This window comes from Canis lupus, chromosome 9, assembly GCF_003254725.2.
Source record: "Canis lupus dingo isolate Sandy chromosome 9, ASM325472v2, whole genome shotgun sequence".
Taxonomy (NCBI): Eukaryota; Metazoa; Chordata; class Mammalia; order Carnivora; family Canidae; genus Canis; species Canis lupus.
This window is the reverse complement of record NC_064251.1, coordinates 18,074,685-18,089,480: the sequence shown is the minus strand read 5'-3', so window position 1 is coordinate 18,089,480 and position 14,796 is coordinate 18,074,685. Positions and strand designations below refer to the sequence as shown.

At 35.4% G+C, this 14,796-nt stretch overlaps 1 protein-coding gene across 1 annotated transcript in view; it reads right to left on the bottom strand.

Moving 5' to 3' along the window:
- Positions 1-14,796, bottom strand: part of LOC112669839 (leucine-rich repeat-containing protein 37A-like) — a 237,007-nt gene that overhangs the window by 209,973 nt on the left and 12,238 nt on the right. Inside the window, 1 exon segment of the mRNA XM_049114654.1 lies at positions 10,471-10,554. Within this exon segment, the coding sequence (XP_048970611.1) occupies positions 10,471-10,475 (5 nt within the window). The 5' untranslated portion in view covers positions 10,476-10,554.

The following is a 14,796-nucleotide window of genomic DNA, read 5'->3' as shown; positions in this document are numbered from 1 at the left end:
AGAGCACCAAACTCTAAATACTTTCTCTAGCAGTACCTGCTATTTTTATTTATGTTGAAAATCAATTCGGGACCCCTGGGTGGCTCAGCGGTTTAGGGCCTGCTTTTGGCCCAGGGCATGATCCTGGAGACCTGGGATCTCGAGTCCTGCATCAGGCTCTCTGCGAGGAGCCTGCTTCTCCCTCTGCCTGTGTTTGCCTCTCTTTTTCTCTGTCTCTCATGAATAAATAAATGAGGTCTTAAAAAAAAAAAAGAAAGAAAAGGAAAAGCTATTCAACTTAACGGAAAAAAGGTAAATGTTCTGGTAATCACTCTGTTCTGTCTGTTCTGTCTTGATCATAACTTATCTTATTTCAGTAGAATATGGCAACTAACACATCATCCCATTTTAACAATTATTGGTTGAACCTAATCATCTTTAACTTTCATAGTTTTGTCTCAATTATATATTCATAATGAGAATGCCTCACAAAAGGTCTTCTTTCCAAACTACTGACATATTCCATTGGAGACCAGAAGGCACCATTGACTACCTAATAGCTGATATTTGTCCCTTATATGTTATCTTTTATATCATATGCTAGTGTCCACTGTGAAAGGAACTAGAAGCCACCTAATCAGTAAGATACTATTAATTTTCTGCTTCTCACTCTCTATATATTATTGAGGTAAATTTGCAAACAATAAAATACATTTCATTTTATTAAACAAATTCCACAAACTTTTTTATTTAAAATTATTTTTATTATTTACTTTATTAAACACAAATTTTAAGTATACACAAATATGAAAACTAACCCAGTTTAAGTATAGGATATTTATATCACCTCAGAAAATTCTCTTGTGCCACTTTCCTGTCAGCCAGGAGTTGAGTGTTTCAGTGGGTTTCCAAACCCCTTCTGAATGCCTGCTTTCTTGGATCACTGCTGGTACTAACTGTCCCCGGCCATGTTCCCCAGGATATAGACTCTAAAAGAATGCTTAGCTTGCAAAGTGTTCATTAAGGAGTGCCCTTGGGGGGTCAACATTTGCAGAAGGCAGGGGAAAAAAACAAAACTGGGCTAGTAGGAGAAGTCGAGCTGCATGAAGGCCAAATGCCAGCCTCGACTGACCCCATGGGGAGCTCTGGATCTTGATTGACTTTATAGTTATTTGGAGTTAGGGCCAGGGGTGCAATCCTTTATATTCTCATTTTCATAAGCCATTGGATGTGGACTACCCTGAGAAAGGGGTCTAACCTTGGAGAATGTGATTCTCTGCAGCTGAGACCACAGAAAGGCCTATCAGATGAAGGCTGACCACTTTCACAGCAGTCAGGCAGCAATTCCTTCATCTGAGGGGAATCTGCAATGTACCTGACATTGTCTCTCACACCGTAGTTAAAGAAATTCAAGAGCTGCTTGCACGATTTTTTTATTCAAGTCTGGAGGGAGGGAACCAGAATTAGGAGAAAGAGTAATTGATAGCAGTTAAATACTAGAAAATTTATCATTACATATACTTACTTAAAAATTACTCTAATAATATCTTTCAATATATTTTATGATTTATTCATTCAAGAAGTAGTTGAGAGTATATATAAATGGAGACATTTATCTTTCATTTTGGCCACCTAGAAGCTGAACCTTTATCTTATATTTGGTGATTTCTCTGTATAAGATCAAGCTCAGCTGCTACTGTGGAAGCTGAAAATGCAAGGTGCATGTATTTCCAACCTGCTTGCAAGAGGTGTAAGCCTATAACATGAGCTCTGCCAAAAAGACAAAACTCTGGATCAGACTTGCCTGGTGAAATGAAGGAGTAGATTTTTTTTTTTTTTTTAATGATGGGATATGTCAGCAGAAGCAGTAAGTAAAGCAACATCCACTTTCCAGACACAGCAGCCTTTGTATTACTAAACTCCATTTGGTGGTGTTAGCGATGTAAATATCCAGACCCAAAGATAGTTTTCTCACCAGACATCTGCTTAATTAATTCAATGCGGTTGATATCTATTGCTTGCCCTCAAAATCCCTGACTAATATAGTCCACCCTCTACCAAATGTTAAGACATTAGGATTATCATGGTGAAAAGAAAGACAAAGTCCAGTGGGGAGAAACTAACAGTGAGTAAAAATAAAATATAATTCAGTGACATGAGGGAAATAACAGGGATAGATAGGCAAGGAGAAGGTTGGAGATGGGAAGCAAGGGATCCTTAAAGAAAGTTAAGAAGGTAAAATGATTGCCCTGAGACCAGTAGGCTGTCTGTCTGTCTCAGCCAGAGACAACAGCAGTTGCAATGTAGGAAAGAATGAACGTGACTTAATTATTAAATCAAAAGGAACGTAGTGGTTGTCAGTTAAGTGTGCTTAGCTATTTTAGTAGAATTTCTTTTAAAGCAAAACTCATTTTGATATGGAAATCAATGCTATAGTTGATGTCTATTAATTCTCATGCAACACTGTTTAGACCAAAAGCTGTATTAGTATCATCAGGGGAATTTTCTATAAGTACTTATTTCTGGGCTTCACCCATAGAGAATCTAATTAGTCAAATTTGTTAATCATTAGTACTAGACTATAATGTTATATGTGGTAACACTGTCTGCAAAGTAGTAGCTTATTTTAGTTTTGGGTAAATGACAAGAGAGTAACAGCTCTGGTTACTGCAAAATGGTGGGCATAAGTCCTGCGTGTAAGTTTGATATATACCACTGTACTTGATAGACCTAAAGCTTTTACCTGACTAGAAATAAAGCAAGGAGAAATCAGCCTTTCTTTAAAGTTTGCCTTTTTACGTAGAGGTATATACTAGTTGCATTCTACAAAGTAAAAAAAAAAAATCTTAATTGGAAGTCCAGTTGCTAGGTGTATCCCATAAAATGAAAATCCTGGTAATTCACAGTAACATCCAATATCAAATACTCAGATCTCAATAAACTGAATCTTTGTGTGAGGTTATTGGTGATAACATAAAAGGGTGTTGGGTTTTTTTGTTTGTTTGTTTTTTGTTTGTTTTTTTGTCAGTAGGACCCATTTTTTTTCTCCAGAGTCTCCAAAGATATTGTTGATCAGCTTCAGGTTTAGTTAATTTGAAGGAAACCCCAGTCCATCTTTTCATTGACACATGTGATATCAAGTATATCCTACCAAAGGGTAAACCTAACTAAAGAATTCTGAGTGGAAGGCAAGCTATGTTTTATGAGGCCATAGACGACTTGGAGTTTTTCTAAGTCAGGACAAATGCATGCGAGTAAGAGCTATGCTATACTTACCCTCAACACAATCAGGAATTAGGCAGTTTTGTCTCCTGAAATATAAAATTTCACCAGAAAACCCATTGCCAAAAATATAATATCATATTCAAATGTGAGAAAATTATTTTCTCAGATCCTGTGTTTGTCATGCTGGTGTCTGGTACATTTTAGCACACTTCACTCCCCCAAGCTGGGAATAAACATGCCACTTCTTCCTGAAGCAATACTTTCTCTTGATGCTCATGATATAAAACCTAATTTTCATATGGAAACAAATATAGATATATTCTGGACTAAGGAAAATGCTATTTTTATTAAAATGTGTTGTTAATATGTAATGATTTATTATTTTAAAATGATTTAGCAAATGTTCCAAAATTTTTCCCATTTTAATTTCCTTTATTTATTTATTTATTTATTTATTATTTATTTATTTATTTATTTATTTATTTATGGATGGGAAGGGCAGAGGAAGAGGATGAGAGAGAGAATCTTAAGCAGACTCCACACCCAGCATGGAGCCTGATGCAGGGCTCACTCTTACAAGTAAAGAAGTATGTTTTGAGTATATCAACATTTTATTTTTCTTTAAAAACATTTAGTTACTTTTTAAGGAAACAATGTTTTTTAAAAATAATTTTTTAAAGATTTTATTTATTCATGAGAGACACAGAGAGAAAGGCAGAGACATAGAGGGAGAAGCAGGCTTCTCGCAGGGAGCCTAATGCAGGACTCAAACTCCAGACCCAGGATCATGCCCTGAGCAAAAGGCAGATGCTCAACCTCTGAGCCAACCAGGTGTCCCTAAAAATAATTTTTTTTCATGGTAACACATTTCCAGTTTTTAGTAGAAGTAAGGGGAAGAATGATTGTATTTACATTTGTTTTGTTACCAACCCTTCAGGAATGGTTTTGTGTATTCTTCCAAAGTGAGATAAATTGATCATTCGAGTTAAATCTTTTTTTCAAACTTTCTGATATTAAAAAAAACAAAGGATTACTTCCTAGAAAGAATTCCCAATTCTTTTTTTTCTGAAAAGACTTTTAAAATAGAATTGTTACCTGCAAGAATAAATGTCTTACTCTACTCATAGGTAGATGTAGACATTTGACAATTATTTCCTCATTAAATGAAAAATGTCTATGGAAACATTTTTTGCACTTCAAGGGGATGAATATTTTTATAGTTTAAGCTGGCATCTTATTCATGAATGCTAGGTCTAAGGCATGAAAACATCTGGGAACCAGTTAAATTTTGAATAAAGTCAAAGTCTTCTCTTCCGTAAGCAATAGCTTTAGTGACTGTATGTTAAGATGGGAGTCATTACCAAGAAAGGACAGTAAATGTCAATGGGTATCACTTGGGAGGACAATAAATATCAAAGTGAAAAAGAAGAAGTGAGGGGTGTTTGTGGTGGAGTCCTTTGGTGGTATCCAGTGGGAATATTCTAAATAATTTACAGCAATTACAGATTTTAGGAACTAACCATCAAATAGGTATGGCCAGCAAATCTCTACCATGGTTAGCTGGTTGGCTGGTTAGTGTCCTAGATCAGTATCACTAGCCTACTATTTATTCTAAGTGTGTGGGTGGTTTTGAGAGAGGAAGGTCAGGAAATACTTGTTGATCATACCAACCACATATCAGATGCTCATGCAAATGCTTTGACAACTTTTTTTAAGTGAACTTTTAAATGTGGAATAAGTTTAGATTTACAGAAAAGCTGTATATCCCTTACCAGATTTCACTTTACCTTCATGTTACCATCTTACATTACTGGTTGCTTTCTTTTAATTCGCACAAACAATCCTTGAAAAGAGCCACTATTATTTTGTTTTTCCTTAAGCAGAAACTTAGGCCACATTGTGAGGAATAACTTTTCTTCTAATTCAATAAATATTTGAGTGCACACTATGTGATAAGCATTATTTTAGGGTGGCTATGAGCATATAATGGTAAGATGATATGTTTGCCTTTATGGGATTATAATATATTATTCTGTGTAATATTGTATCAAACTAATTTTCTTTTTGCACCTCTAGGAAGTCATTATAGGAAAAGCACTGGGATATTTATCTCATGGGTGAAGTAATATGAATATTATTTCCCCCTACTACCCAACATTTCCTCAAAACTATGAGATCTAGTTAGCTCCACATCTCTATACTTAGCCACCTTCACAAGCTGCTCTGTAATGTTAATATATACCACTTTGGATTTCGATCTTCTGATACCCTGTAATATTTATTGCTATATGTTGTCACCCTTCAAACCTTCTTTGTTATAACCTAAACTATATTGGCTCTAAAGACAGTATAGATTATGTGTATAGTTCTCAGCATTCTAAGAACCATGGGTTAGATTTTCAGTGAGAGAATATAACCTCAGCTCCTGCTAACCCTAATGGGAATCCCGTGACCACCTCACCACACCCCTTGCTGAAAATGCTACTATTCCTGAGGGGGTCACTGACCTTTACATCCATTATAGAGGTATGGGAGGAGCAGAGAGGGAGAAGTACCTTAAGTGATAGGTTAGCCACAGAGAGACAAAAGAATAATCAGAGCACTTAGAAGCTGGAGGAAGCTTAGGAAAGAATGGGGAAGTAAGCTTCTTGTAACCGGGATCCCCGCTGTCCTCTATTTTCAGTGTAGCAAAGCAAACTGGGCCCCTATGGACTGTAGTACTAAAGAATGAATTATGGACCTGAATAGTAATGTGATGGTGCTAATGATTTCATCAGTGACCATGGCCCTTGTTATTCCTTTTTAGGGAGGGGTGTGTGTGTGTGTGTGTGTGTGTGTGTGTGTGTGTGTTTTGGGGATGATTTTATTTGTTAAAGAATTTACTTGGCTTAAAAAACAAATTGTCGTTTTTCTATAGTTATTTGGTCATCATGAATTTGGCAATGTGAGAAACACTTTATATATTTCTCTGCAGTCATACTGACTGAGTAAACCAGTAAGTTACATCATTAAATTCTGTGTTTTGTCCCAAGCATATATAGCTTTTAGCCAGGTCCTTTTTCTTTTAGTCTTTTGGAACTTTCTTCAAATTATTATATCAAAAATAGAATTTTTCATTTTTTCTTAACTTTTTTTTCCCCATTTAATCCCATCATCTTTTAATTCATTCTCATACATAGTTTTATTACCTTCTGGAGGCAATCAGATTTCCTTTTGTTCATATTTACTTTTTTTCAGAAATCAAAATTTTAATCTTGATATTTTTGAGTTTTGTTAAATACCTTTTGTATTGACTTATAATGGACTCCTAGTTATCAATGGGAGATGTTCTGCCACTAGCAAAGCAATAATGAAATGAATAATTTTTTCTAGAAATTGTTGTTCCTCTGACTAATATCTAAGATTTAATGCAATCCAAAACTAAACTTCAGTTTAGTTTTAGAAGTATTTTACATCTTCTCATACTTCTCATCTAAGATGTTCCTGAAGACTTTATATGTTCTTCATGCTCTTTCTCAACTGTACTCTTATGATATTATTGTCTTTCTGGAATCTTATAGTCTCCTCAAACTTTATTTTGATTTTATAGTTTAAAGTTTTCAAAGATTCTCTCATGGGATCCTTGAAGAATTAGAAATGGAAGCGACCAAGAATCATTCTTGAGGCAACCAAGAATTATTATTCAACCTATTCTTGAGTATGTGACATTGGCCAGCATTTTATGGAAGACAAATGATCTTTTAGTTTCAAGGTAAACATCACCTAATTCTCTTGATATTCCACTAAATTCCAACCTACAAATAAGGAGGATGGAGATGCAACGCTATGCTTTGCTTTACTATACTATGCTAAAATATTGCATTAAATGAAAACTGCGAGGATGGGCATGAAGATTTGCATGAGAAAAATGTACTTGGAAGAGGTAGCTATCCTCCAAAGAATATCTCTTCTACTCAAGAGTACCCTTTGCCACTAAAAATAAAGAATGACTTTGAGCTAGTTGTATGCAATGGAAAATGAAGTAGAGAATGAATAATTATCTGTAAATCTAGATGGTCATCAGGATCATCTGGAACATCTATTTTTTATTCTTCTACCACAAGAGCATGACCTTTATGCAAGTGATAAAATTTGCATTTCTGTTAAGTTTAAGACTTCTAAGAAATCCCCTTTCTTTTCTACAAAAGGACAATTTAAGATGTGTCACTGAGACTCCTCACATTGTCTTCTATGCTGAATACTGCTTGCTGAGTTTAGATTGCCAATTTCTATCTAGTAGTTTTATCTTCTAGAAATTGCATAAGCAAATAATTCTGTTGTCATTTTCCTTGAGGTGTGTATGTGCCTTTCAAATATTTGGTTGGAAACAGAAGACTGTTCCTGTCTTGCTCATCTGGGTAAAACTCATTTACTGTTTTTCCTTTTAAACTGTTAGTTCAAGTGACCTTACACACGAGTCCCAGCTGTGCATTAGCATTGCTTGGGGATGTGTTTGTGTCTTTTGTCTAAAAATACCCAGCCGGTAGGATTCATGATCCATGAAAGCTAATTGAAACAATTTCTCTTCAAGTTTTGGCAAGTGAAGCATGCATTATAAGCATTAATATCTATAAATTGAATTGTTAATGAATCTAGACACTAATAATGAATGCAATTTTGCAAGCTTAACTAGAAACACTAACATTATCAGGATCTGGAGCAGAATTTTCAATCATTTTTGCTTATTAAATAGCAAAGCTATGCTTTTAATAAGCTAATCATTTTTATTTGACCCCATAGGAGTAGCTTAGTTGATTAGAAACAGGTTCTAAGAGCAAAACAATGTTGTTTTTCTCTTACTGTTTTAACCACCAAAGCACTGAAATTTTAAGATGGATATTTGATCTCACAGTCTGTATCTTCTAATCACATTTGTCCATGCATTCAATACTTTATGAAATATGTACTTATTCCATGTCTCTTATATTATACTGTATGTCAGATATAGAAATTGATATAGATATAGTTAGATATATCTCCTCTTCAGTTTTTAAAACAGTTAGTGTCACAATCGATTTAAACAAATGGTCTCATTTCACATGCAAACATCTAAGATTTCATTATCAAGGTAATACAATTTTGAGCTTCATGGTTGCCTGATAGTTTTATTATTTTCTGAGACTTAGTAACTTCTTTGATCTATATTTCCGTTTAAGTATCAACTCTGATAACTTTCATAGACCCAGTTTAAAAAACAGCAAAATCTAGTATATAATGATAAACAGCAGTGGAGTTTTTTCTCCTCAGTGCTTGAGTGACTTGACTTGAGATAGTAAATCATGCACTCAGAGACGCACTTTGGCGCCTCTCACTAGCAGTACAGCAGAGTTCCCAAGTGGCTTGAAAGAGTTAATGCACCTTTCTGCATCCTTTCACTTATTACTCAGGAATTACTTAAGCCCTGGAGATAGTGAAATAGTACTAACTCAGAATTCGTGGCATCTCTGTATATATTCTCACAGAAGTGAGTGAAATTGGGACTTAAGGTTCCTTTTCCGATTGCTTCTTTCCCTGCAGATCTTAAGGATATTGACCATTCTTTGGGTTTATTTTTTTTATTTCTATTTATTTATGATAGTCACAGAGAGAGAGAGAGAGAGAGAGAGAGAGAGGCAGAGACATAGGCAGAGAGAGAAGCAGGCTCCATGCACCCGGAGCCTGACGTGGGATTCGATCCCGGGTCTCCAGGATCGCATCCTGGGCCAAAGGCAGGCGCCAAACCGCCGCGCCATCCAGGGATCCCCCCATTCTTTGGGTTTAAACTATGAACAACCAAGAAGCTGAACTGTAAAAGTTGAGTCTGATAGTAAATATGGGCTTTTGCCCCAGAGGTTATGGGCTGACAGTCTTGTGGAAAGGTAGAGGAGCAAGGTTGTTAGGTTTCGTTGGTACTGTTTTTTTTTTTTTTTTTCTTAGCATTATTGTATATTTCTTTTGACAACCAAATATGAGAATCTATGCACTTGGGAGAATGAAATATATGACAAACATACTTAGGAATATAGTGTGTATTGCATTACCATTTATGACATTTTCTTCAGGAATTATCAACCAGCATAGATATGATAATTATAGATATGCACTTTTGTTTTCCAACAGCTATTCACTTCACTTAATGAAAGCTTATACCTCAACTCTCTTAAAAATGGTCCCATCAAAATGGCAGTTGAATGGTCTTAGAGCATTTTGTACTGCTCTTCTCAAATGCTGATCAGTCTCTATATCTGTGACTGGATCAGCCCAGAAAAAGCTTCCTAACCACAAAGGTCAGAAAAAAACCCCAGCAAAACAAAAATCTTCCCCAACGAACTATTCAGAGAATGTTCATTTCTTAGTTAATAAACTTTTACTATTTTCTGGGATTTTTAATCAAGACTTTAAAGTATTTTGTTTTGAATTTAGGCTTTAGGCTTTCTTACCTGTAAGAGATAAGATTTGGGTTGATTATAATTTTTGTATCATTAAATTATTCCCTAGGTTGCAGTCCATCCTGGATTTTACTACATATTTTTACTAACTTCCAAGAACAACTAATTTTTTTAAGTGTTTATTTATTCATAAAAGACACAGAGACAGAGAGAGGCAGAGACACAGGCAGAGGGAGAAGCAGGCTCCATGCAGGGATCTTGATGTGGGACTTGATCCCAGGACTCCAGAATCATGCCCTGGGCCGAAGGCAGGCACTAAACCACTGAGCCACCCAGGAATTCCCCAAGAACAACTAATTTTAAAACTGTGTAGAAATTCTCTCCAGAATATTCGGTCACTTGGTAACCATTTGACATGGCTCCTAACTAGCAGCACAGAAGTAATAAATGCTCCTGGGTAAGCGAGAGTTTTTGCTTACTTCAAACTTGTTGCCATTATCTGGTCAGTTTCATGGATATTAATTTCACAGATGAGTCTTAATAGGTAAGATCAACATATAAGTAAGAATACTTTCAGAGCAGGAATCCTACTTTTCTTTCTTATCTAAATATTTGAAAAAAATGTCCATCAATTCAGTTTTTTAAAGTATTTACAATATTCTGGCCAGGAGATAGTCTAATTTAGAAAGAAGGCAGAATCTTTGAAATAAAATTTATTTCTATTTTTAGTTGGAATGAAATGTGCTATGTTATCACTGCAATATTTGATTTCACACACTGTTTCTCAAAAATGTTTCTTTTTCTACCTGTGGTGTTATAAATACGAGGGCCAAAATATATGTTACGCTGAATGACATACCTCATCCAGGGCAAAGTATGGTTGAAAAGATGTCTTTAACATAGATGTCTTTTTCTCTTATAAGTGCATTAAGAAGATAGCATCCTATAAAAGAAATTAAAAGCAGTAAATGAAACATGAACATAGGAATAATTCATATTGTGAGCTTAATTCTTAAAATATCACCATCTTAAAATATATTATTATCATCATAAACTCTTTTTTAGTTAAAATAATAGGGCTTGAAGGTTTGTCATTTTTTAAAGTCTATTTTGTAGCTCATATTTTAAAATTACAGTGTTAACAAAGTGTTTTTATACCAAATCTTGAACTATACCTAAAATTTGTGGTTAGACATGACCAAGAACTAGAATTATCTTTAAATCTTCAGCCCTGTGCTTTTCACAGTATCTTCCTATAACTTATATAAGACAAGAAATCAATGGGAAACACCTTAACATTACTTATATCAGGAACCCAGCAATTCAAACATCTATCAGAATGGATAATTATGATACTTGGAAATTAGGATTACTCGTTAATATTATTCTGTTCTTAGAAGTTAACTTAGAAGTCCCTAGTGAAATTATGTTTCTTATGACACCTTTTACTGTCATTGTGAGACCCCCATTTGTCTCCTTTCACTATAGTACAGACTTTAATGTGGATTCTAAGACTCTATCAGTTATAACTTTATCTAAACTATAGTAGATTAAGCCAGTATGTTTTCATAAAATAAGTAGTCCTGAAGTCAGCAGTTCAGAGCTGGTTCGGCTACTTGAGGAAGTCATCAAGGACCCATGTTCCCTCTGGCAAGTTCCTATTCTTCCAGCTTTGTTTTTTTAGTCAAAATGGTTACTCCACCTGCAGACATTATATCTCCATCCCAGGTAAGAAGAAGGGAGAAATAGCAAAGGACAAAATTCATCTTGCTAGACTTTATCAGGAAAGAAAAGACTTCTTCAGGGACTTTTACTTATATTTTATTGGCTAGGATTGTCACCTCATCACTCCTAGTTGTGAGGGAACCTAGGAAGGTGAGAATTTTTTTTAACAATTATTTTTAATAATTGTTTTTAATAACCATTACATTCTCAAGCTTAAAACTTCAAAGTGCAAAACTGTAAATAGTGAAAATCTTCCTTGTCTATCACATCTTCTTCATTATTTCACTGTCATGACTTCCTGCCCCACTACCACAAAATAGGTAACCAACCATTGGTGTGTCTCTTTTTTATCCTTCCAGAAATTTTTTGAAAATATACTCAGGCTGATTCACATATACATTCTTACCCCTCCTCTTTTTAAAACATAACTGGTATATGAGACAAGTATCTTTAACTGTTCACATAGCTCTCCCCACCAGACTAAGCCAAACACATAAGCCAGAATTCTCTTAATTAGAAGGAAAGGATACTAATAACATCTGCCATGTGCTGTTTTATTTATTTATTTATTTGTCCAAATGGAGTCTAGTAGTATCCCAGATAGCACTGAAACTATTGATTCTACTTAGCAACTGACAAAGGTATAAGTTATCTTGAGAACAGATACCTGAGTCGTCTGTGTAGCAGTGCCTTGTGTGGAGAATATGATGAATAAATGTACAAAATGGAACTCATGATGTCTTTTCCCCCATAACTGCTCATCTTCAACTCAATTAACAAAACTACTATTTGGTAAATTGTTCAAACCCCACAAGTGGTCACCCTTGATTTCTCTCTCCCCAGCCTCCAGATGCTTCTCTTTCTCTTCTCTTACACCAAAGCTATTCACTTAGTAAATCCTGCTGGTTCTACCTTCAAAAGATATCCCAGATACCTCACCCACTCTACCAGTACTTCTCTTCCAGGCCTGACCACCATGCTCATCTACCTACTTCCCTTCTTGCCCCTTACAATTGATACAATAAACTAAGTGACATTAAAAAACAAGAATTTTCCTGAATAAACCTCTCCAAAGGCTTCTGGCTGTAATTAGGATGAAATCCAAAGACTATCCTGAGACACTGAAGCCCTAGCTGTTTGTCTACTTCTTCTTTAGCTCCTCCCACTCTAGGGTTTCTTTCTCTTGAAGATTGTTGGAACAGAAATATTGCTCCTGCCTTAGTATACTTGCGTATTCAGCTTCCTTTGCCTAAATGGCTTTCTCTAAGATGCATGCAGGACTCTTTATTTAGGACTCAGCCTATACAGTACCTCCTCATGGCAACCTTTTTATCATCTATTCTAGCCCTTGGTACTTGTACTCCAACATTTTCTATTCCATTTCTCTGTTTTATTTTCCTCATGACACTCTTGCTATCTAAATATTATGATTTATAAAGTTATTAATTCTCTGGTTTTCTCACTAAAATGTAAGTTCCTGCTGAGTTCAGGGACTTTGTCTTATTAACTTTGTCATTCAGTAAACATTTATTGAGCACCTGCTTTGTGCCAGACCCTATTTTGCTATATAGGAATAATAACAAGAAACGGAATGGACAAAAACTACTACCTTCATGGAGCTTTTATTGGTGTGTGTGTGTGTGTGTGTGTATGTGTGTGTGTGTGTGTGTGTGTGTGTGTGTATATATAGGAGGACAGACATTACACAAAGAAGTAATAAAATACATAGTACTTCAAGTCCTATTAAAAATATGGAAAAATGTGGAATCTGGATGTTGGCAATTTTTTTATTTCTATTTGCTATTTTCAGAGGAATGTGCATAAGAAACCACCTAAAATTAGTGACTCACAACACATGACATTTTCTCTGAGTTTTCTGGTGTTTATATAATCCAAGCTAGACTTGTTGTAGTTTGTGGTTCAGTTACAGGTATATTCCATGTGTCTCTGTTTTTCTGGCACTAGTGGAATACCAAATCCTGTTATAATCCATGGCAAAAGACAGGAGGGCAAGAGACCAGGCCGAGCAGTGCAAGCCATTTTAAGTCCGCTGAACCATGTCTCTTGACTTTCTAATGGCCCAAACAAATTAGTGGTCAAGCCTAAAGTTTAGGGGCAGGGATCTACATTCTGGCCACCATTACGCCAAAGTGTGGATATGTAGTACTAGTGCGGAAGAGTAAAAAATTGAGACTGATAATGTAATCTAATGTAAGGTCAAAGGATTCCTTGCTGTCAGTTGAGTAAAGTGAGAATCAAAGGAGAGAATCATGTGGATGTTCAGGGAAAGAGTGATCCAGGCAGATAGAACAATAAATACAAATTTCTAAGGTGGCAAAATAGCTGACCTGTAAGAGGAACAGCAAGAATGAGGGCAGTATACAGAGTGAAGTGAGTGAGAGTAACAGAAAGCTGGAGAGATTGTGGAGCATGAGGGAAGGTGAGTTTGTAGATCAACTAAAGACATGGGCTTTTTTCAGAATGTGATGGGAAGCCATGAGAGGGTTTTGAGTAGAAACTTAAAATGGTTTGATCAAGACAGAGCCTGGCACAGGGTAATTGCCCAGTATACATGTGTTAAAAGAATGTGTGATGAAAATACTGTGACTTCAGTAAATCTTCCGAAAATGACAGGAGAAAAATACTTAAGAGTGGGAATGGAGTAAAATAACCAAAGCCTTAGGATAGTTAATAATAACAGTTGTTATTAACAATAAAATACAAATAGTGCATAAAAATATGCATAAAAATAGTGCAAAAAGTGCAATAATAATAGTTGTTATTAACAATAAAATACAAATAGTGCATAAAAAGGAGATAACCTAGTGAGAAAGAATAAGATCACTTGCCAAGCAAAAACCTTTGATGAAGTCTTTTGAGTGGAACCCAAAGAAAGACCCATCGTGTTTGAAATTGAGCTAATTATCTAGAAAGTGCAGGATTGCGCTTGGTGGCCATCTTTTAGGAATCTAAAGGCGTTGGAGGGCTTGTCAAATGTGGGAAGGAGGTGATTTTAGATAAAAAGTCACTGCAGATTGTTAAAGGCCTGCACATATAGGAGGTACTTAAATATTTACAGAACTAAGAATGTAGTGGAATTGCCTAGTTTTCAGCCCTGACCCAAAGAAATCAGGCAAGATTTAATTCTGTTCTATGGCTCCTGTTATCTTAAGCAATTAAAAGAAATTTGTAAACTTTACCAACCCCTGGTTTTAGTTCTCTTCCTGGCGTAATGGGCCAGCTATCTCCAAAACAATTTTATTCTTTTATCTATCTATCTTCTGTCTGATAGCATTTCTATCAGAAGATGATTTTAAGAGAGCAAAATAGTTTTGCAAAGACATTACATATTTATTTTCTGGTTGAATATCCAAACTAACCATCCATGAAGAATTTTCTTGAGCTGTACGAAGATTATCTTTCTGAGTATCTTTTGCTTAAGATTTTTTTTTAAAGATTT